The sequence below is a fragment of the Apis laboriosa genome, unplaced genomic scaffold, assembly GCF_014066325.1.
Source record: "Apis laboriosa isolate Shangri-la unplaced genomic scaffold, ASM1406632v1 scaffold28_cov147, whole genome shotgun sequence".
NCBI classification, from domain to species: domain Eukaryota; kingdom Metazoa; phylum Arthropoda; class Insecta; order Hymenoptera; family Apidae; genus Apis; species Apis laboriosa.
The window spans coordinates 29,147-53,896 of NW_025222687.1; the positions used below are offsets into that span (position 1 = coordinate 29,147).

Below are 24,750 nucleotides of genomic sequence, written 5' to 3' on the forward strand. Positions count from 1 at the left end.
TAAAATATGTTCGAGCCGTCTGTCGTGAAGTGAAACGAGTCCAATCGGCCAAACTTTGTCCATGGTGGGAAAGATAACAAGTCGGACGACCGCCAAACCGTTGTCTAACAGACTCTTAATTTTTCTTTCTTTCTTTCTTTCTTTCTTTATGTTTGTCGTGCCAGAAACGATTATTTTTAACGATTAAGATCCGGTAAGTAGAACGGTTTAGTTCTTATTTCGTATTAAAGTATATTGCTTATCGTTTATATCTCGTTAATTTTTTACGAGATGGTAGTTTGGTAATTTCATTTGCTCGAGTTCTCGACGTTCGAAGCAAATTTATGAAAATAGACAAACTTTTTTTCGTACGATTAGATGATATATCGGATATTGTCGGATTATTTTAAGTGTTTTCCCAAAAAGAACGATGGTTTCTTTCTTTTTTATCAATTTAAATTTTTAAAATTATATTTTTAAAAAATAAAACGTTAGGATTTAGATGTTTCGATATCGACGGGAGTGACGACAAAGGATAAGATGGTCGAAAAAATGGAAAAGCGAACGTAAAAGATATCAATTCCGAGCGAAACGTCATCGTCTTATTATTCGTTTCTCGGAACATTAACCGTAAACGTGGTTGGCACGATCGTTACTTTCGTGAAAGGATCGGACGATACGGGAACGTTGAATCCCGATCTCATTTCGCCGTCTTTTCAACTCCTATTATCTTGTCGACGAGGAAGAACAATAGAGAGACAAAAAAATTGCTCCAGGCTGTAATACCGATAAATTTCGATACAGTTTAAACTTTTCTGAATCTTAGATGTCGAGAGGCGTCTAAGATTCGTCGAGTTTACGCCGAGTCGAAGAAAAGAAGAAGGATGATCTAATTTTTTTTTATCTAGGAATAGGTAGGTCTATCTTTAATGTATAATTGATTAGTAGTATTATTAAAGCGATATAAAAAATTTGAGATTTTAAACAATTTAAACTCGGGAAAAATTGTATCGCGTATCGCGAACAACGCGATATTTAAGTAATAAACGGATACGATAAAGATACGTATATAAACATGTACATGATAGAAATTTTCGTAAAATTTGATCGTAATGAAATTTGAATTGGACGGAAAGAAGAAGAATAAAGAAAGAAAGGAAAAAGTAAATACGCTCTAATTAAATTAGCGTGACCATTATGGCCGATGAATATTTTAATAGCGACTTTCTTGTTCGCGTAATTTTCTCGACGATACCTCGAATCGTTGTCCATCGTAGAATTCGAATAATACGCTCGTACGATTCGTGTCTCCTTTCTCCTATAAAGAGAGTTAACGTGACGGTTGGCGAGTAAAACCTCGTTCGATTTTAACAGCGCCATCAAAACTTACGTTTCCAGCTTACGTTCGTACTTTCCTCTATCCGCATCGACTAAAACTATGTTCTTTTAACTTGGAATTTGGTCTCTAGGAAATATCGATTTATCATCGCGATCCATTATTCTTCGATAAAACGTATTTCTTTATAAATATATTTAGAATTTTCCAAAGATACGGTACGGAAGAGAACGCGTTTATCGTTCGAAATTTTGATCGCGTTTCGTAAGCTTTTATCTATGAAAAAAAATTAAAGTTTTGAGCGGAAAATTCAAAGCTACAAGCAAGCACGTACGCGTGACAAATATATCCGTAAGGATGAAATTTTGTAATAATAAAAAGTCGAAACGAGAGCGAAAGTAAAACGTTTGCACGCGGAAATATCCGATTGAAATCGACCGATCTCCGTGTACATATTTTAAATCGTACCATCATATCGTAAATATTTGAAAACTCTTAAGTAATGAAAAAAGAAAGTAAAGAAAGTCTGATTTATTTGAAAATAATTACGTAATTTTTAACGTAACGCGTAGAACGCGTTTACGCAAGCAATAGTAACAAGTTATACATACTATATGTATAAATCACGTATGATACGTACGTATAATATGCACATTACAAATTAAGCTTCAAATTTGTTGGAAACTTGATATAAAGTTTTATCATGCATACGTAACGTGATTCTCGTTCAACGAAAAGCAATAATCCTTGTTAAATTTTAACGAAGAATTAGAATAATATGTTTCTACTAAATCATATTCTGATCATTTCGTTGTAACGAAATGTTGCGTTGCAACATTAAATTCTTTTATATATAATATAGATATCGATTTTTAAAAGAAACCTTCGATATTTCTTCTATTTTGAATATACCGATTCGACGATTCTTTATTTATATCGAAAACACAACGTTGGATTATTTATCGTTGGAAGGGGAATTAAAAGATTTTGCGTAATCTCGTTTGATCTACCGATATCGATTTTATTTCTTTTAATGTAATAATTTAGGAAAAATCGTAAATACGAATCGAGACTCTTTGCGATAACGACGAAAAGTATATCGTGTGTCGGAGTGGGATCGTAATCGATAATTTTGCTAAGCGACATGGAATTTATATTTTTCCGAATTGGTTCAAATTTTCTCGTAAGAAAAATAAATAAGACGAAAAAACAAGGATATCCATTGATATAATATGTACAACAAGTTGGAAGAATTTCGATCACTTTCACGTTTTCGGATTATTTCGATTATGTTACGAATTGAAATCTGGATGCGAAATCAATGGTTGTCACAATTACGTGATTGTTAAATCGATATTTGCCCTAGGCTCAAGTGCAAATGCGACAATAATCCCAGATGCGATATATAATTATGGCTTAGGTGGCACGTTATTACAGATATAGGGTTGCACGCGACTCTTGCGGCCCATTCTCTCCGGTGCCCGTTATCTTCTCCTCTCGGTGCATGTGCTCGCCACACCGAGTAATGCGAGCCTCGTATGTAAATCCCATTCTGATTAACATCCACGTGTTACCAACACAGAGAGCCCTTACATCATCTACTAGTCGCTATCCTGCTTGCCCCTAAACCCTCTTAACTGCCGCGTCACACCTATGCCCTTTCCAACTTGGCCTCTGTCGCGTCTGCCGATATTAATTTCCCTTTCTTCGTCATATTCGCATTCACATCCTAATACGAGCCTATATTCACTTTTCCATCTACTACAATTCTTTTAAAAAGAATATATGGTATGGTTGATCGTTTCTCCTCATTTCCCTCAAATTTGTGATAATAATTTAGGGAGGAAAAAGAACGTTGAACGAGTTGCGAATTTCCAAAAACGATCTAGTATGAAGCGACGTAATATATAGAGAGACGTTGATTCGATGTATTAATATAACGATAGTAGAGTAACGTGAAAATCCTTTCGTGATTATATTTACGTCAAGATGGAAAGAGAGAAGAGTAAATTTCCGCATTAGAAACTTGCTCTTAATCCAATTTCCAACGGCTATTTAACAGATATTTGAATACTCTATCATCGTGATAAGCCGTGAATAAATAACCCCTATCCACAATATACGCAATTTGGTTTATAGTGGCAGATGTGATTTTAAGACATTGTTGCGCAAAATTCGCCTTTCTCGGAGGAACAAATATTAAGATTAACAGAAAAACGAAATAAGATAGAATAAAAAGATTTCGTATCGATTTTTCTTTTCTTTTGTCTTGCAATACGGAAATCTATTTTATGCGTTTTCGTAAAAGATAAAAATATCGAACCGTCAATTTTGAAACGTTGACATTCGAAACATTTTCCCGCGTTATGGAATAGGAAAAATAATTATGAAAAATTTATCGATCGCAAATATAGAAAATTTAAAGAGGCTAAACGGTGCATTCTAGCACATCTGAGAATCCTTCTGGGAATCCAGCTCATATTTTTCCAAATGAATTTCGCTTGTCACGGAAGAAATACGTTTCCTATTTCAAGCGGTTCGTGTACGAGGTTAGCCCAGTCGAGTTGAGAATGGAACGGTGTGAAAATGCGAAGGAAGGAGCGAACGAAGGAGTACAGTGAGAAGAGAAAACGCGTTCACCGCGGTAGTAGTAAAGTTTCGGCGTGTGCTGTTCTTTAAAGCATCGCAAATCTCCGCCAGATTCTCTCTTTCTCCCTTTCACGAATTCTTCTCGAAAATGAACTTATTCCATTAACATCGTCGCGCGAAATTATAGACAACGCGACAAATGTTGAGAGAGAATTTCACGAATCATCGTCGTGTTTCTAACGTGATAAAAATTTTTAAAAACATTGTTATTTATCGAGGATAAAGTAACAATTGTATTGTGTTTGCTTGTATCGAGATCTATCTATCTATCTATCTTTGAACGAACGAAATTATAATGATAAATAAATGCGAAGAATTACGTTGATATTCGTCGTAACTTTGGTTGTAATTGTAATTTCTCGACTTAAGAGAAGGTTCGAGCAAAAAGACGAGGAGAAAACGTAAGTAGTACAAGAGTGACGAGAAACGTCTTATCTGCTGGCCATGAACCGTGACTGTGCAATATCTGGGCTCAAACTGACGTAGTTAACCCAAGTTTGTGTCTGAAGGCAGGCTCGTTTCGAGCTGTGCTATACTCATTTTAAGTTTATACGGCTTAACATCCTTTCCCCCTTCCAAAACCGTCGCTTCTCTATGTATTCTATATTAAATAACAGAGATTCTTATTCGTCGAAAAATGGAATTAAGCAAGAAATTGAATTAATATTTATCCAAATATAATCGCATAATACAAATACCGTGAATTTTCTACCTATTTAAACTCTACTCTTTCGCATCTTCTCTTTCTCTTTTCATATGAAAAATATGAAAGATAAAAATATTCGTAATCGTTAAATCCCTTAACTCGCGAGAAATTTTGCGATATTGCCAATTGATTTCGTACAAACGACTTTCCGTTTCGGTAACCGTTTCGCGATTACTGGATCGCGAATTAATGAAATTTGCTTACGCCCCAGTTTTCCACGCGCAATGTTCGTTGATCGTTCATGCGAGAACCGTAGCTTTCCGTTCTTCTTTAAACGTTTCGAGCTAAAACTTATCAAATAGAATCGATTCTTACGAATGGATCGTCCAAAATTCGCGGATTATCCATTCATACGCGCACCAATGTGTGTGTGGAGAATTATCTACGTAAAATAAAGGAACGCGATATAAATATGATAGAAGGTGATTTCGATCATTCGATCATCGGAATCTAACCATGCAATGTAATTTCGAGGAGATGGAAAAAGGAAGGCGGAAAAGGATACACGTGTGAGAGATTAAGAGACATGGTTAGTGGAAAATTTACCTTGTAGATAGAAAGATTTGCAACGACGCAAGTGAGCACGGCTTCCCTGCCCATCGGGATCGTCACGTTTGTTATTGGCACGGTAAAGCTCGGTCCCTCTGAAACACAAGGGTGTTGTCTTCTAAAGCGTCCTTTTTCCATTTAATATTATCACGTTACGAAATTATTACGTATTCGATTAATTCGATCGACGGAAAATTCTTGAAATATCTATCTTCGAGTCGAACGATCAAAAAAATAAGAAAAAATAATAATCGAAAGTATTTTTTTTTTTTACTATCGTATTTGTTTCGCTTGTTCGAATACAACAATTTTTAATTGAATTCCATTTATCCTTTTCTTTTAGTTTTCAGATTCTTTTCACGTATCTATTTAAATTCGCTTTCGTTCCATTTGAACGGCGTGGCCGAATGAAAAGTTTGAAAAAGGAAGATTCGATAAAATCAATTATCCACTCGAATTTCGAAGTAAACTTTCTCTAGGACGTATTGTTTCTACCACAGGACGATTCACGTTCTCCACGTTCTGTATCGACACACTGCTAAGAATTTGCACCCTATGGATACCGATCAATAAAACGCATCGCGTACAACATAAACATCTGTTCTTCGATATATATGTGCGATTAAGTACATCGTAATTTATGCCTATGTGTTTTTATATGGATAAGTATGCACGCTCAATTATAATTGTGGAGTAAACTTTAGCTTTTTAGTCCATGGTTACGAGCAACAAACAAAGTTAAACAAACCGTTTCCATTTATGTATTAAAACTTTATGAATTTTTCTTTTTCATGCGACTAATTCGCACATATCTTAATAATCTATGAACATATTTTTAGCCAGTAAATTCGTTATATTTAAAAAAATCTTCTTTTTATTCCTGCGGTTAAAATTTAGTTTAAAATCAAATAATTACTCTTAACATTGATAAAAAAAAGTTGAGTAACATTAAGTAAATATGAATGAATTATTTTCATATCTCTCTCTTCTTTTTTTACTAATACTTTCTTTTAACAACTTTTATTTTTGATTAATTAAAAATAAATTTTTTTCGTTATTTTAATTGCAATTAAATCTTTCCAATTTTTCTTTCGGATCGAAGGAAAAATATTCTAATGGTAATTTATACCAAAGAAACATATAGTAATAATAATAATGTTTATTTTATAATCATTCTTTTTTTCTTTCAAAAAAATCAAAGATCTCTGTTCCGACTTTTATACTTTTGCATTTTTGAAATCAATTATGTTCTTCGTAATAACGTTTGTTGTTTCACGCAAATATTTGATTTATTATTTAAAATTGAAAACCTTTTTACGTTTTATTAAAATAATTAAAATAATTAAGATTCTCGTCGTTTGTATTTTCCCGATCCTCGAGTTTCTAGAGATTCAAAGAACAAAATCGTCTTAACTCCTTCCATTAAGTTTATCGAAGTTTGTTTCATTCGAGCACAGATAGATATATAGTACATACCTAGCAATCTTAGAGATACTTTCTGCCAAAATTTAAAAATTTAAAAATTTTTGCTTAAAATTATAAAATTTCAATTTCAGAACGATCGAGTCGATATCTTAACGTATATACAAGATATTTCTTTCTAATATATATGATTTTATTAGCGAAAAAATTATATACACCACATATATTCTTTCTAAAATACGTATAAAATGTATCGTTTAACTCGATTATCTTAAACGATTCGTGAATCGTTTATCGTACAAGAAATTAATTATTTTGTATACTTTTTATATTTTCCTTTTTTCTTTTTTAATCCAAAGTTATCGAAATTTTCTCGAGTTTTCGAGTGAGTAAATTTAAAGAAATTATCAAATATTTGCACGATACGAATACACTTTTCTTTATCGATCGTTCGAACAATTACGTTCGAATTATACGAATCATCGTGTAAGGAATAAAGGGATAAAAATTAACTGAATTGTCGAAGCATTATTAAGTGAGTACGTATTTAAAAAGGATTATCGTAGCTGGTTAACGCGTGTTCGATTCCTAAAACCGCTTCGAGGATTTGTTACGCTAAGTAGGTATGTACGAATTGCGTAAAGGCGTTAGAGGGGCAAAGAGAGGCAATGTTGGCAAGAGGGTCGAAACCCGGTGTGCGCCAACAGATAAGCACTGATCCCAATTACACCGGTCGGGTAGACCGGTTTCCAGTCTGAACGGATCATGGATTATTGACTCCATCTTGATTACCCGGCTCCCGTCAATACAATCGAGAAATCGATATACCTTAAATTTTGTGTATCGTGCTTCTTTTACATTTTTTTTTTTTCTTAATAATACATAATTACATTATTAATTAGTATTCGAATTTCATCGGCAATGTGTTTATCGTACATGTTTTTTTAAGGATATGATCAGTTGCATCGACAAATAAATGTTATAAAAAGTATGTAAATTTTATTTCTTATCTTATTTTAATTTCTTAACGTTAAAGAAATGAACGATAATAGAGAAGTATTGATCGAATATAATTTTTACAAAGAAAGGAAAATCGAAACGTATACCACGATGTACATATAGAAAGCAATAAAATTGTAAAGTGAAATATATTTTCGAATAATTGTTAACGACAAAACGATCATTCGAGTAAGAAACTAGAAGCTTAATATTGCTTTTTAATAATGAAAGATTCCACCCACAAGTTTTTCGATTAAGAAATTATAATATTATTTTTGGATAATACATATTATTACGTAGGTAAGTGAAAGCGAGTGATACGATTCGCGTGATAGAATGACGCATTCGAGATAGTGAAATTTCTTATATGTGATTTGTAATTACAATATTGATAATAAAGCTATTATATTGTCAAATTTTTTTTTGTGAAAATCTAATGGTTGGTACGTAGTATGATTTTTCGCTTTAATTTCGACCGATTCGTATTCGTCCATGAAAGGAAGAGTATAGTGCGAGTTGGATTCATGGATATCCACCAGCCATTGAGAAGATATTGGTCATCCGTTATCATGCCATTTTTCATCGCGTGCCACTAGCTCGTTTCCCTACTGGCACGGAGTTGAAAAACTGCTTTATACGTTTTACGTAGCTTTCCATGCTTTCATCTTCTCTTCGAGTTTGTAAATAACTTGGATTAACTAAAAATTAACTGAAAATTAAAGATATTAGAATAATTTTGAAAATTATTCCGATTGATCCGAATATTATAGTACGAAGATAATATAATATCGTTCAACGCCCATCTTTCTAGCAAACTAGTAAATACAAGTTTTTTTCCGCCATATTGGCCAGAACGTTGTTGGTCATTGTCCAAGAGAAAATCCTCGTTCATCATCATTTTCCAATTATTTATGACGCTCTGTTTACCCTCGTAACTTTTAGTTCCCTAAGTTTTTCTCTCTGATATCAAAACACCATCTTTTCCATCTTCTTCTTTCCCGTATTATCCTTGTATGAAAAATTCTATCGTCATTTTTCGATTTATCGGAAACAATGTATATCAAATTAATTACGTAAATATATTGTAACGCGTATAAGCGTTAAATCATCGTGTATTTTGCATAACTTCGATCTCTAATTAATTCCCTTTTACGTTTCCATTCTTCTCGTGTTCGTTGTTTTACCTTTTGAACAAAAGTCGAGCGCAACATGGTTCCCCGGCGTAAACGATTTTCTAATCGATTAAAAGAAACAATACATAGGTTCGTTAAAAGAATTTCGAACGGTTTCAACTTAATTTACTTTTCTTCGAACGAACGACCGCGTTTCGACTTTGTTTTACTTTGTAAGAAAATAATTGAACCAGCTATGTAAACGTTATATTCTTTTATAAATCTCGATCGAATTTCTATCGAATCGCTAATTAAACAATCCTCGTTATTTCGTAAAAGTTTGTCGAACGTTTCGAATATTTATGAATAAAATTTACGGAGATTTTTATTAGAGATTTTTCACGGGATAGAATAAAAATAAACGTTTTACCGTGACAAGTCTTATCGCGTGTCATTGCACTTTTAGTTTCGGATTTGTATCCGAATTGTATTGATGCACACGTATTAACGTATCGATCGGATTCCAGTGTACAACGATCTCGTTTGAAATTTGCAAATTCTTAAAAAAAAAAACTTTATTAAACTTTATTTTTTCCATCTTTTTATACATTACAAAAATCAATGTAACTAAATGTAAATACGAGAGTAAAAGAAAAATGACCATAAATTGATCGTTTTTAACCGACGACGTAACGCGTAAATAAATATTAGCACATTGTTATTATCGATTTTTGCATTGTTGGATCGAAGAATCGAAAATATAAAAATCGAATATTAGATTCGATCTGTAGTTGACGATACAAACTAACAAACGTATTTTCGTGTTTCTCTTGGGGCAAACCACAATTTATTTCTTTTCCGATGTTTTCGATATTGCTTCGTTCTATAAAAAAAGAAAGAAAAAGAAAAAAACAAATATATTTCTGAGAGAAAGCACACGTTCGTTATGCACGGCATGAAACAAACAAGACAAAACGATCGAAATTTTTAATTTTGTTTAAAACTAATTTTTCGGTCAAATAAAATCGTTAAATCATCTTTTTCTTTCCTCTCGAATTTGATAATTTGATAATTTCGAAAAATGCACATTTGATTCAAATTGAACGTAACGTGACGTGTTTAAATACATCTTATCTTTCTCGTATTTGTGGATGCTAACCTTGAAAGAGAAAATCACGTACGAGGTGAAAGAGAAAACTTGGTTACTCCCAACAAGTTAAACTGTGGTACTTTGGGAACAGTTTCTAGGTATGAATTGGCCTCTTATTATGGATAATGTTCAACGAGTTAATCTAGCGATTAAACGAATATCGCTTTTCTTCCAGTTTCCGTGTACTTTAATTACACCATTTGGAATTCACAACAAACTTAATCACGTATATAGATTATTTGTATTTAGAATTTACCATACGAAAAGAAAGCGTTAAAAATTATTCGATCCTTAAATAATAAGAGACGAAAGAAAATATTTTTCTTAATTATTAATAAAAAAGAACGAAAGAATATTGTTATACTTATAAGAATAGAAAACGGTAAACTAAAAGGGAATCCAACTTTTTTCCCTCTAAAAACGATACGCGTAAAGTTTCACCAATTAGCTAAAAGTAACTTAAGAAGATTTAACGAAAGTCTTTTGAATCTCGGCTACCTAATTTTTATCTGGTTTTTTTTTTTGTTGTCAACGCACGACTTAAATCTTACGTACGTAATTTCAATGTTCAAGATTTTAATCTATTTAACGAGTAACGAGAAATTTAGAATTTTTTTTCTTTCTTTCTTCTTCTTTTTTTTTTTTCGTTATTTTTTACGTAAATTCTAATCGTAAAATATACTTTGCTAAGCCGTATATTCGATTCTTTTAGGACAGAGAAGAGACAAAGAATGAGAATTTCTCTTAAATAGAGAACTTACCGAGGAGCGAGAAAAGAGTTTTGGACGATAATATTTTTGAAAAAGAATATTAGACAGATATTGGAAAAACTGTCACGATGGCGACAGTATGGTGGAATAAGAAGGGAATTATCCATAGAGAATTCCTCTCGACAAATCAAACTGTCACGATAGATCTTTACCGGAGCCAACTGAATCGTATAAATGTTGTTCTAACCTAGCAGCGCACCGATTCTCTCGATGGAGATCTCTAACGATGGAAACGAAAAAGTGTTATTTTGAATCGCGAAATCCACTAATCCGAGATATATTCATTTTAATTCTCGTTTAGCGTTTCGATCATCTGATTTTTTTCAAAAAATCTCTCTCTCTCCTTCCTCGAGAATCGGGAAGCACATATTACAATGGAATCTTGAATTGGAGAATTCGAAGAGAGGGAGTGATTAAAACTATTGTAAAACTACCAATTATTCGACAGATTGCAAAGACAGAAAAGCGAATTTCACCCGATAACTTTGCACGACAAAGTTTTTAACCAATTACCAAAGATATCGGCCTTATCGATTAAATTTTCACGAAAATATTAGTTTAACGCGATTCCATTTTCTTCTTTCTACCTGTATATCCAACGAATTCAAATTTTCATTTCTGTCAAAGTTGTAGATTATCGTTGAGAGCGCGTAAATCGCGTTCGATCAATATCATATTTGTAAGGTAGAAAATTTCAAATCACTTCGTTCTTTCGTGGAATTGTAAGGTTAAATTTGATACATGTCTCATTTCTTTGATATCTCTCGAATGAAAAACAAAATAACGAAAGATTTGTATCGTTATAGGAATACGTTTGATTAAAATTTTTACTTTAGATTCGGAGAGTTTCAAAGCGTCGCTACTAAAATCAATTTTATCGAAATAAATATGAGAAACGGTAAAGTTTATTTTTACAGTGAAACGATTCCATCGGTGTACTTGCCGAATTAAATTACCTATAATCAACAAATTGAATCGGCCAGTTAGTTATATTTACGATGAGAAAAACTTTACGAGTAAATCTGTAGACGCGTTTGTTTTAATTAACGCTAGCAATCCCCAGTTGGATTAGTTTTATAAACCCGGTAATACATGATAAATCAATTATCGAATTATCGGATTATCGCACAGCGTCCAGTGCTCGACGCTTTGCTCGTTTACACGAGTGTTAATATCGCCAATGTTTGCGGACGCATAAATCGTTAATAACGGTGGTCGGAAATATTTGTCGGAAAGCTCCTTTCCTACATGCGTGTCCTCGTAATTTCCAACGATTTAGACCTTTGACATTTGATAAATCCATTACACCTCCTCGTCTTCGTCTCGTATCGTTAGATACCTCTATAACGACTTTAATAGTTGGTCGCGAGAAATATTTTGCTCGTTGCAAAAGACGCGAAATATTATATATAAAAGAGTTTCTCTCTTTATCGAATATCAGATTTTACGTTACTTTTAGAGGGATCTCTAACGTAGAGAAAATTGCCAATAACCTAAAATTTGAACGCGGAAATAGAAGCCATATATCTATCGGTGAAACTCTCTGTTCTTCGATTCGGGAGGATAATGTTGTAAGCTCCTTAAATGGTTCCCACTATGCCGTAATGCTTCGAGAATTCTTGATATTAAGTTCCATAGATCATAAATTTGACATACTTACAGGGAATTTTCGCGTGTATATCACTATCCACGCGATCTGATGTAACATCACAACACGCGTTTCGCGTGTGATGCGTAAGAGAAGAGCGTAAATTGAATTCGTCGTAAAAACCTATGCGATTATATCCAATTATTCGAAACGATTACGATCCAGTTTGTACGATGTCGTTACAGATTAGGTTCTCTCTCTATTTAAAAAGAAAGAAAAAAGTAAGTTGCAAGTAAAGCTATATATAAGAAAATAAATATTGATCGTGTTGTTATCTTTATATATTGGCGAACGTGTATCCACTTGCACGAGTTGAAAATGTTAGTGGTAATTTGATGACATAGCTGGCTACTATTAGCCGTTTAATCGTATTATATATATCGGTCAACTCGATTCTATTACGAAATGCGTCACACGGTTGTTTGGTTTTTGATATAAATCTAATCATCGAGTCGAATGATGAAAGAACGAATCGAATATCATTTATTTATTTCTCTCGACATTGTCATCTCGATATTCGTTATTCCCGTTATGTATACATTTTATTTCTTTAAAAATATAACGCGTATATTCGTTTAATCATTTTTAATGAAATTTTAGAGTTGATCGATAAATTTTCTACGATCGATCACACCGTGAGAAACGTTGTTATCTCGTTGCAAATATCTTCGAAAAGGAATTATAATTAATGTTTCGATGCGGTCTATTATATATATAGAGAGAAAGAAGGCGCGAACAAGATAAATAAGAAAATTTAATATCCTGGAGTAAAGTTACTCTTTAGTTACTATATGCTTATCGAAGACACGGAATGCAATAGTAAAGGTAAAGCCAAATGAAAATCGTCAAAGATAGAGACACGTTCGTATGTTTTAAATTTGTTTAAAATTGTCTATATTCGCGATATATCGATTTAAATTTATAATTCTAAAGTTTCGAGTTATTTTTTAAACCGCAGCCGAAATTCAAATTCTTTAATTTTTCAGGTTTATAACGCAATTCAGAATCGGATCAATTAGAGGAAAGGGCGATGCGATTTTTTAATCAACGAAACGATCTAATTTACATCTTTGCTCGGCTTCGAAACTCGAACGAACGTCCGTTTTCATCTTTTGTCGACGTTGAAAAGCATCGACGAAATTGAAACGACGAAATATATGAAAAACCTGATGCCGAGATTGAAAAGCTACTTTTCCTTTAACATTCAGCTGAGAAGCGGCTCTATATATCGTTCGTGGCATGTATCTTTCAACAGCCACTTTTCTTCTCGATTCGATCCAATCGAATTAACCGACGAATCGTAGTAATACAACTCTTCTACGTGTATACATTTTTTTTTTTCTTTTTGTAAACGAACAATTTCATCCTCGAATATCAATTATTCCTTTCTCGATTGCCATTTGAAATTTTTACGTTTTACGCGCGATAAATTATATTTTCGAAAGGTTATCGGAATTTAAAATGGAAATTTGATGACATCGATCCGTTAATCGCTATTTTAATCTTGCCGAACGAAACGTGAAAAAAAAATTATTATTTTCTATTTTTTGTCTCTCCTCTTTTACGAATAATACAAATTTTACACGTATCGAGTCGAGTCACGAATGCGATTCATTTACATTGGTACAAAGGATCGATTCGAACGAACGTCAATTTGTCATTTTACGTTAGCCGAATGTTAAAATAGACGAAAGAAGTTAGAATTAAAAATCTCGTTAAAACTTTGTGGAATTCGAGAGAAGGTCGCAAAAGCGTAACGACAGTTTCAAAAATTAATAATGATCAAAGGATACGATAATATTTCTTTATATTTATGCAAAAAAGAAATCCAAAGATGGAAAGAACGCGAAATAAAATTGGATATAAAATTGGATATAAAATTAATTGAAAGTAGTTGAAGGAAAAAAAAAAAATCTTTCCAAAGATCTCGTTAAAGACGCGAATGTTTAAAAAACGAAGCTTTAACACGGAGAAGCGGAAAAGTAACAATTTCCCAGAGAAAAGATGGTTGAAAGAAGATTTTCGTTGGTTCATCTTGATATTCCACGCGTTGCGGATTACGAGCGGTAATAACATTCCTGGAACGATTTCGATAGATCGTAGGGAAGATGAGGGCAGCGAAGAATAGCGGAATGGTGGACGGTGAGGAGCATGTTGATTCTTTCTTTTGCGATGCTCAGCTATGTAAGACGTTCGAAATGCGGCCAGTTTACTCTCATATCGAATCGAAACTTTCTTTACCTAGAAACGTAACGCGTGAAATATAATAGGAGTAAAATAGATGTGATTCGCATGCGAATCTACTTTCCGTGAAACTCGAATTTTCTTCCTTTTTAAATTTATATCTCGTTTTCTTAAGAATTCATTTCTATCATTTTCTTAACCGATTATAACTATGATTAAATGTTAAATGTTAATAATGTCGTAAAGAGAATACGATTACGATGCTTTGAATAATAGTTTCATCCGCAATTTAGAACGAAATATTCTCGAAATATAGATAGGTAATTTTAGCGAATCATCAATCGAAGGATCTTAATTTCGAGAAATAACGATTTTAAATGGAAATTTGTCAAGGAAAACACGATTGGTCTTTCGCGACGCAATGCCGAATAGATACTAGATATTTCGAAATAAATCGAATCGAGTATATAAACGCCTGTTGCTTTTATATCGCGGCCGATAAATCTAGAATTCTTCGAATTCTTGTCGAAATGCCAGACGATTTGTCGGAAGCAAAGCATTCCTTTGCACACCTGTTTCACTTTTACGTTTTTGAAACATAAATATACATATTATATAAGTACACGTATCAATTAAATCGAACGAATTTTCGCAAAAAGATACTCGATATTTTCCAGCTTAACTTTGAATATTTGATCGAATTTTTACGTTGCTCGTGGTACGATGTACCGTTAAAATTGAACGAAGAAATGCTCGGTAGAGGAAAAATTCGGATGTATACGCGGCATGTAACGCATCGTATGGACGGAATAGGCGTACGATATCGAGCCACGAACAAAGTGAGCAAGCATCGGCCGGGCACGATAAATTACGAGCACTTTTCAATTTACGTAAGTGCATCAGAGACCCTGGTCCCTTATGATACGAGCAACAGGACGTGGCCGAAGAAAGAAGAGCTGGATCAACTCGGGGGGGAAAAAACGGTGAATCGTGAATGGAGCAACTAGAAGATGAACTATCGATAAAGAAGAAAGGGAGGAGGGAAATTGATGAGGTAAAACGAGTTAGAGTGGTAAAACGAAAGGATGATAAGCAGGCGATTTAATTTTGCATCGGATACAATTGAACGAGTTGAAAAGAGAAGACACGGAATCGATATTAACGGTGTTTCGAACGATAAGACCGGGGGATGGAGGAAGCAACGGCGTAGCAAACAGGTGTCATAAAGCGAGAACGTGTCTCCAGGGCGAAGAAAAATGATCGATGTTTTGCCGGCTAAACGATTTTTCTCGAAAGCATCTTATCTCGCTCCACTTCTTTCCTTGAGTAATATGAAAGTAATACACAAAATAATACGAAAATATGTATCGTTAAATCGAACGAAATTTCAGGAAAATCTTAAATCTGAGATCCGTTGGCAAGCGTATATATTGATAGAAACTCTTTACGTTGGAACTAACTCCTATTGACCTAGCGAGGAAACGCGATCATTACAGGTTCACGACTTTGAGAGCGATCTTATGGCATTCGCGTTGCCTCTTACCCTTCTGGATACGCGTATACATATACAAATACGCATGGGTACGCATAGAAACATCCACATAGGATTTCATTCCATTCCACGGCTGAAAATGCGATGGTGTTGATGGCCGACTCTTTTTAACTTTCGGAGAAATAAATATCAATAAATCAAAGATCCGCGTTAAAATTAAATTGTTAAACGTTTCAGCATATCTTTTATAATGTTTTATAATGCTAAATGATGAAACGAAATAGATGAATCTCTTTTCTACATTTCTTTTCTGGTACACTGATTAATGGAAAGATAGTCGTTAATTTCAAAGAAGTATCTCCTCGGGGACCAATCGCGGCTGAGTAATTTAATTCGTAACTCCTCCGATGAGCTTTTCGAACGAAACTCGAAAGTAGGTTGACCGTTCCTTCGCCGAAGAAATGAAATTATTATTTTAATTTTCTCTGTCGCAATTTTCCCGCGACCACCTACGATAACTCGTAGTCAGTTTGATCCGCTATACGGCCAACTTCGTAAGAACGTACGTCTGCGATAACGCGATCCAGATATATCGATATACGATTGGACAGACGCGTTATTAAATTATGCAAGTAAAATATTACTTTGAAATTAATTACAGCTAATTAAAGGAATACAAATAAATTTCGACTACGAATTTCAATTAGATCGAAATGTATTCGTATTAAGTACTCGTAGTAATGCTACGTGATAATTGTTTGATCGTGCGTTATATAAGTTTCTTCTCGTCGTTTCTTTTTATCCCGAATAAAACTAGGAATATTATGCTCGTGAATATAATTTTAAATTTTAATTGCTCGATATACACGCAAACGTATCGTTACGTTTTCTTCTTTTTTTACAAATTTACAAGGTTACGTAATTTTACATCGAAGCGGAGATCACACTCCGATCGTCTCGTAATTGGTGAATCGAAATTTGTCGAAATAGCTACGTTGTATATTATCGATTCAACTACGAAACAGATTCAAACGTATAAATTCATGTTTCACGCGTTTATCGCATGAAATGACAAATGTATAGCTCGTGAATTACGAACGGCGGTATGCTAATTCAGGGCGATAAACGTCAATAGAGATCTCTAGAATTGCTACCAACGTCACCTGCAATACCAGCAGCCAACATCGATCGGTAGTAGAAACGCGATCTGTACGAAATATCGATCAAGAATGATAACGAGCTTCGCTTAATCGCCCCTCCGTCCAATTAAATCGTAGTTTCTCCAGTGCCAACGATCGTAATTGTTTCGATGCGCGATCAACGATGGAGCTTATTCGCCAGATCCTAGTATCAAAGGACAAGAGGGGAGAAAACGATACGATGCGAGAGAGAGAGAGAGAGATTCCATTGCGAGAATTCGAGCAGCGAAAGTGGCGTTGGTGCTCCGTTGTATTTAACGGATCGTATCACATTCCAATGTTGTATTTCGAATAAATTCAATCGCGAGCTATTGAACGTCTTAGTAGAATGTTGCAGCGCGGTTATTATCGCGCGTAAAAGATACATCTTCAGAGTTGTTGATTTCCATTTCGAATTTTGGACGCTCGATATCGGGAGCGATAAAATAGGAAAGGTTGTCGACGTCCTATACACGACAGAACGCGTCTTTCTTGCTTTCGAAATCGACAGGATGGTCGAATAGCTCGGGTTCTTGAGAAGGCGGATCAGACGACGTCCGCTATCTACTTTGCGCTTTCGATATTACACTCGTAGGTAAAAGCTACGCGGAAAACGCGAATCGAGATCGGAAGAGACGAGACGAGACGCACGTGCGAATATCCAGACTTTAGTTGCCTGCCTCCCTTACGACCCAAGATCAACCTCTGTCGCCATTTATGAGCAAGCGATTTGCGAAATATCGACTTTCTCTTCCCAATATCATACGTGCATCGTTGAAATAGAATAAATCGTTTCTATTTCTTTCACCGTCCAATTATTCGTTCGAGACAGTTTTTGAAAATGTATTTCTCGTAGAGATAATTAATCGTTAAATAATTAATAGATGAAATAGATACCTTTAAATGATGGATGTATCGTAAAAAGAAGCGCGAATTATAAATTACTGGTAAATTGGAAAAAATGGACTAAAAAAAGGGACGATCAATTTGTTATCGTTTGATCAATCATCGAATGGAACACTTTCGATGGAATTCGACGCGAAATAATGGAAGCAAAATATCGAGTTTTACCTATTGAGAAAGAAAGCAAACCTTCTCTGTAGCAAAATCTGTAGAATTCTACGAGAACTTTAACGCGAGTATGAATCGAGGTGAAACCGAGGTCACGTTCGAACATATCTCTTCTCAATTTTGCCTCATCTATCTTTTTCTCGCGTCCAAATTTCACGTCCAATCTCTCCAAAGAGCCAACCAATAACCGAATTGCGCGCCGTAATTTCACTTTATCGAATAGAATCTCGTATCGTTTGTAAAAACTCGAAATATGAAATTTCGATGGAAATACGATATTTTTATATATATATTACTCGCGTAAGCGTGAAGACGTGAAAATGTAAAAAAACAATGTTAAGGACGAGAGAATTTTGTCCAGTTTCGAGGGAGAAACGAAATAAAGCGAAAGCGGGCAGAATCGATCTATACAGTTTTGCAACAAGGAAACGCGATTCGCGTCCAAGTTGGAGGACGCGAGAAGCACCGAAGCGAGAACAGAAGGAGAAGTTGCGAAATACGAATCGATCGAATGGATCTCGTCGTTGAAGCCGTCTACCAAGACGACACGTTTCACCGAAGGCTGTTAAGTCCGAAGGAAGGACGAGACCCTGGGGGAAAGATTCTCGCCTTTATCTCCGCTTCCACCGAGGGGATAACTCTCGCCCGATTCGGCGAGAAAACCGGTAAACGATCGGACGAAGAAGCACGACCGAGAGAAGATAACGATCCAACGTATGTAGAAAACGTTATAATCCTTGCGTTTCTTATTACCACGTTGCTGGCTGACAGCAACTGGTAATTCCTATCTTCGTAAATCTCGACCAACGCCAGAGAGAGAGAGAGAGAGAGAGAGATAGGCTGCAATTTATTTTTACAGGGAGTAGGAGAGCCGGTGGAACGAGACGAGTCAGGAATTACTCCTCGTTGGGATATCTATGCGGAAACGGTGAATTTCAGTAGCAACGGATAGAAGATACCTTGCCACGGGGTAGAGGTCACTCTCGCGCGATGGCTAACGAGCTCGGTGATCGTTGAAAGAGAAGTGGGGTAAAAGGAAGAAACGGCTGGCTTGAAACGCCAACGTTGCGGCTTCGACCCGTTTCACCTCCAACAATTTTACACCGCGTACTAGTAGTATCGTATCCTACTGGACTATCTACCTGTTTAACGAACAAGTTTTTATCTTTCCCATGTTTATTTACAACGGTACCATTTACCCGTGTATGTAATCCGAAATTCCAATTGCCGATACCGCTATAAAAGATAAAATGGAAAAAATGGAAAGGGAGAGAGGAGGGGGGAGGGAGGAGAAGAAAGAAATTTAATATTTAATAAGAGAGAAGAAGGAAAGGTTACGGTGGTCGTGGGTTCTTTGACAAGTGCGAATAACCCTCTTTCTCCCCAAGATAATGGCACGCGCAGCGAATACGAATACGAAGTAAAAGTACTTATTTAACTATAACGTAATTGTTATAGAATTTAAAGTTCACTGAAATTTTATATATATATATACATATGATTTCATTATCGAATGTTGTCAGCAACATTACTATTTCATAATTGGTAGCTATTTCTTTCTCTTCGATACACGTATTTCAAATGTTTTATAAACAGATACGTGTATGCAATCACGTATAATCAAATATATTCATTCAGCTATACCCGTATATTTTATTTATTGTTTTCCACTCAACCAGTCAACAGTGATAATGATAATTAGCAAATTGTTCGCTGCAATTTTCTATTTTGGGATAATTTCACAAATTCTCGGCAATTTTCTTCTTTCTTGTATTCTTTTATCATCGAACGTCGATACATTCAACGTTTACGAATGATGTATTTTCCAGCCGTAAAAACGACGAGAGAGCACGTTCGCCGCTTGCCTGAGCGTATGGACACCGTGTCGCGTTTCCAAGTTGGCAGAAGTGGAAAGTTGAAAAGTTGGCCTGGCAAAAAAACAGCAGAGGATCCGTAACAATCTCGCGGGAGTTGCGAAGCAATTTTACATTGAGCGCATTGGCCGCCAGTTTCTTCGACTTCCACTTTCCACGAGGACGATTTCCGGAAAGCACGTGGGCCACCCGATACGAAGAAAGCGGGTAGTTGGATTCGAAGAAACTGCTTGGTACCCGCAACCCTCTTCTATTCCCTCGGAGATTTTTACCAGACCTCGCTTCTTCCACCCTATTCTTCCCTATCCGAAACGCTTCTTTCTCATCCTCGAGATAAGGCATCTCGATTTCACCTAAACTCTCTCTCCCTCTCTCTGTTTCCTTTTCTTTCGTTTTTTCACTCCTACTTTTTTTTTTTTTTTTTTCGTATATAAGGCCTCCTCTCTATCTTTCTACGGGACGAGACGAGAATCTTCTCAACCCTTTATACAAGCAAATCGCGTTACTTTTCACTTTTAAAGACAAAGTGCTCAGACATTTTTTACTTACGCGATCAATTATATTATATATTGGTTATTAACACGCTTGGTATCCCCTGTTGCGCGGATAAAACATTTTCCAGCGTTGTATGAAATCAAGTATGCCGTAACGATTGTTTTTCGATGTTAAACCACTCTCGAGTCGAGATCTCTGGAAAAGTTTGAAAAACGGTACTTTCGCTAGGGAAGGAGCATGTGCTCGTTAAAAAAGTAAATTTTAATAATAGGGGACAATTGTAGGCGAGCGTACTTGAGGACGGCAGCCAAGTTTCAAGGAGTTGAAAAGAGTTTGGAGTGGGGCAAGTCGGACATCCTTTTAACTGGCGGTAAAGTGGCGAGCTCCTTTTCTTTTTGAATACGCCCTCTTAAAAAGTCGAGAAACAGGATCGAGAGGTAGTAGATTGTCCATCTCGCGAGAAAGTAACATTTGCTTCGATTGATCGGATGCTCTTGTGGATTCATCGAGTAGAATAACTCGTCTATTCTTTCCAGTCAATTAAAATTACACGTACGGTCAAATTCGTGCGCAAGTACGATGTTTCTATAAAAAGATTCGTCGATCCGTTGGATGGATGGACTTTTTCGTTGCGGCCGAAAGAAATTCCGACTCAATTTTCGAAATTGGACGAATTGTTATCGAGCGTTCGTTTTCTTCTTTTCGAAGTAAGTTGTTAAGTTGTTTTTTATCATTAAATGATAATAGAATAAATTGAGATTATTTATTAATTTATTATTAATAATATCTTTAATACTTGTATTTTTATCAATAAATTTCTTAGTATTTTATTTATTTTATGAGGTTAGGATTATTAATTATTTTTTATATAGTTGTAAAATGAGGATATAGAGAAAATCGATGATTAGCTGGGTTTTATTTAATATTTTATACAATAGTTTTTTCTTTACCAATATTATATATTATTTATTATATTTATTGAATAGTTTAAATTTTATATTATTTATTTATTTATTAATATCATTTTTAGTAAAAATTCCAATTTATATGTTTCACGGATGATTGTTAAAAGCTCCATATTATGGATCAATAATTTTAGCATCTATTATATTAAAATTAGGAGGTTATGGATTAATAATAATAATAAAAATTGAATTTATTTATTTTAGCGTTTACCATAGCGACGAAAGACAGTTTCAGAATATTTAAAAAATTAAGCAAAGTCTAAAAATAACGGCAACCTACACCACCCTTTTCTCGTGTCTGACAACGTCTTGGAAATAATATTAAAGTGCATTCCTAAGAGAAAAGACGAAACAAGCTGAAATATTCCTGTGACGGTAAACAAAGTTTGCGAAGAGGAAGCATTCTCGTTTTCCCTTCTCTTGTAACTTTCTGTACGAAATGTGGTGGGGAATATTTCTGCTGACTTTGAGATTTCGTACCACCTTATATATTACAATTATTATGCGTATTTTGCGATATTTCGTGATATTCGATCTCTAATTCGATGACGTTTGATATTCGCTCGCTTCTATCGTACGAATGTAAAAAGAATTTCCTCGCGAGATATATATATATTTTACGTTTCTTAATATTCTACGCGCAAAACAGCTATTTGCATACGTCACTGGTTTTTATAACGTTGCATGAGCGCGATCTTTCGACCATATTATTAAAAAATTATTTCGTAACGAATAATTGATTAAATACGTAAACTATATTTACTATCTATCTATCTACGTTTTCAAACGCGAAAACAACGTTAAAGAGTAAATTATTCGGACAATTATTTTCTAAAAAAAATAATAATTAAAAACGAGTAGTATAATACTTTGAACAATACGCTTGATTCGATGAAATTATTAAAAATAATTATAATAAGTTGATTTTGAAAGAAAGTTTCTTCAATTACGCTTGAAATTTTCTTTTCTCTTTCCATTACGAAAAGGAATAATTTTTATATATATGAGCACAATGAGCTTAGGTTGGGCTAGTTACAGACAGACGAATATTTCTCCCCGTTGGTTAGGTCGGAAGGCGCGGTCTGGCGTGAAACTTTCTCGCTAAATAAAAACTCAAAATTCTGCCCCATAAGTTTAGCGTGGGAAGGTCTGTTTACGGAAACCTTGACGCGGAAAATGCAGAGGGTGCTTTGTACGTCTACGCTCGTATAACGCGTTCTTCTCCGAGTCCGGCATTAAAATTAATGGTCCACTGCGTTACTTCGCCGGTATGACTTTTAAACGCGTCCCCGTTGCTTTTTCTTTCATTTTACATTTCCCTCCCTATCGCATCTTTCCGCCCCCAAATTTTTCGATCCAACGAATCCACTTTTGCCTACGATCGTCCGTGATAAATGAAACGTCCCTGTTATAATTTAAACGAAAACGTTTCTTCCGAATTGATATTGCGTTCGTTGATACAGGGGAACGAACAATCGGGAATATCTCTTCTTTCGATTCGACCGCCATTTTGCGTTGAATTATTCGTTCGAATAAATTTGTTCCTTCCCTTTTTTCCTTCCGTTTTTTTTTGACTATCGTCAAAGTCTATTCTATCGAATCGTAAGCGAAACAACGACACTCGAAAAATATGGAGAACGATCGAAACGATTCGATTAAAAGTTTCACGCGTTCCGATCCGATATATTTAAGAGATCGAGATACCTAAACTCGTTCGGGTGTATCTACGATGTTTAACCACAAAGTATTTTCCGATACTTAAAGAAGCCAATGCATACGAGATTGGCGATAAGCGAGACAGAGACGCTACTGCATATTGCAACGCGCGTCGTTGAATCGTTCATTGCCGATGCAGAACGCGACGAAAAGAAGCGAACACCGACGAATCCATACGAAGCGAGGATAACATCTGCTTAGGATTTTGCGCATGCGTGATAAAACTTTGCCGCGACCTACTAATTTCCTTTCGCTCTTTCTTTCCAAGCCAAGGGGATAAATTTCTCACGCGTCCTCCAAACATTTGCGTCATGTTTCCGTTCGTGTAAATACCAACGATAAATCGTGCCCGACCGTTATTCCAACTTGTTCCTTATGGTCGGTTGCCTTTGTTTCTTCTTCTTCTTCTTCTTCGAATTGCCGAGGGAAAGGATCTCGTCGAGCGAGCTGTAAAACTGAGAATACGATTGGCAAATGTCGTAGAGAGATGCGCGCGCGAAATATTCGAATCTTTGGTTCCATTCGTGTTTCGAATTTAGTCGCGTCAACGGTTATATGAGAAAAGATTAAATCTTGATTCGAGTTGAGAAAAATATGAACGAAACGTTGAACGTGATAACGTGACGTAACGTAGTATGTAACGAGAGTTTATATATAGATGATGTCGTAGGTCGAGGATTGTCGTCGGCGGTATGCAAAATAAAATTTCTATCCGTCACAAATCTATAAATTTATTTTTTTCCAAGTTTGGTCGCGTATAAAAACGATACAATACGATATCGAATCAGAGACAATTGGAAGGTATGACGTTCGATATTGCGCTTCAACGAACTTATCGAAAAATCGTCTTTGCAAAGGATGCATAAAAAATATTGAAATTCATCAATCGCGCGCAGAAAGAGCGCTTACTTTATGACTGCTGCACCTCGTATTGTCGTATTGCTTCTTTTTTCTTTTTCTTTTTTTTTTTTTTTTACGATAAAATTTATTGGACGCGAAATCGAGGGCTTATAGTTTCCACACGCTGCTCTCTTCCTTCTTCATATACGTTTTTTTCAAGACTTTCCATATGGCTCGCTTATCGTTGAGTCGAAGAGATTTATCATCGACCGTGATATACCACGATTTTCTCTTTCCATCCGTCAGATACTACATACCTTTTTCTTTATTATCATCCATATAAATTCCGTTTTCGAACGCATCTTTTTAATATAATGTTGTATAACAACTTAGATCGAGGAAAAAATAAAAAGAATTTTATTCGAGAATAAAATTCAAGATTTAAAATTCTTGGAAGATGTAATTTTAATCGAATCGTCGTTTCGAATTATCGAAAAATCAAATATATCTGCCATCTATCGCGTTCTCCGATATTACGTTGTATACACGTATGTATAGATAGTGGATCGTTTTCGAGGGAAGAAGATTACACTACCTATCGCTCAATGGATGTTA

The 24,750-nt window shown here is 35.1% G+C and overlaps 1 protein-coding gene across 5 annotated transcripts in view; it reads right to left on the reverse strand.

Moving 5' to 3' along the window:
- Positions 1–24,750, reverse strand: part of LOC122714275 (zinc finger protein Noc-like) — a 173,940-nt gene that overhangs the window by 22,404 nt on the left and 126,786 nt on the right. For all 5 annotated transcript variants that reach the window (XM_043935484.1, XM_043935482.1, XM_043935479.1 and 2 more), the window contains one exon: positions 5,217–5,314. In XM_043935484.1, the coding sequence (XP_043791419.1) occupies positions 5,217–5,314 (98 nt within the window). The remainder of the gene's footprint in view (positions 1–5,216; positions 5,315–24,750) is intronic.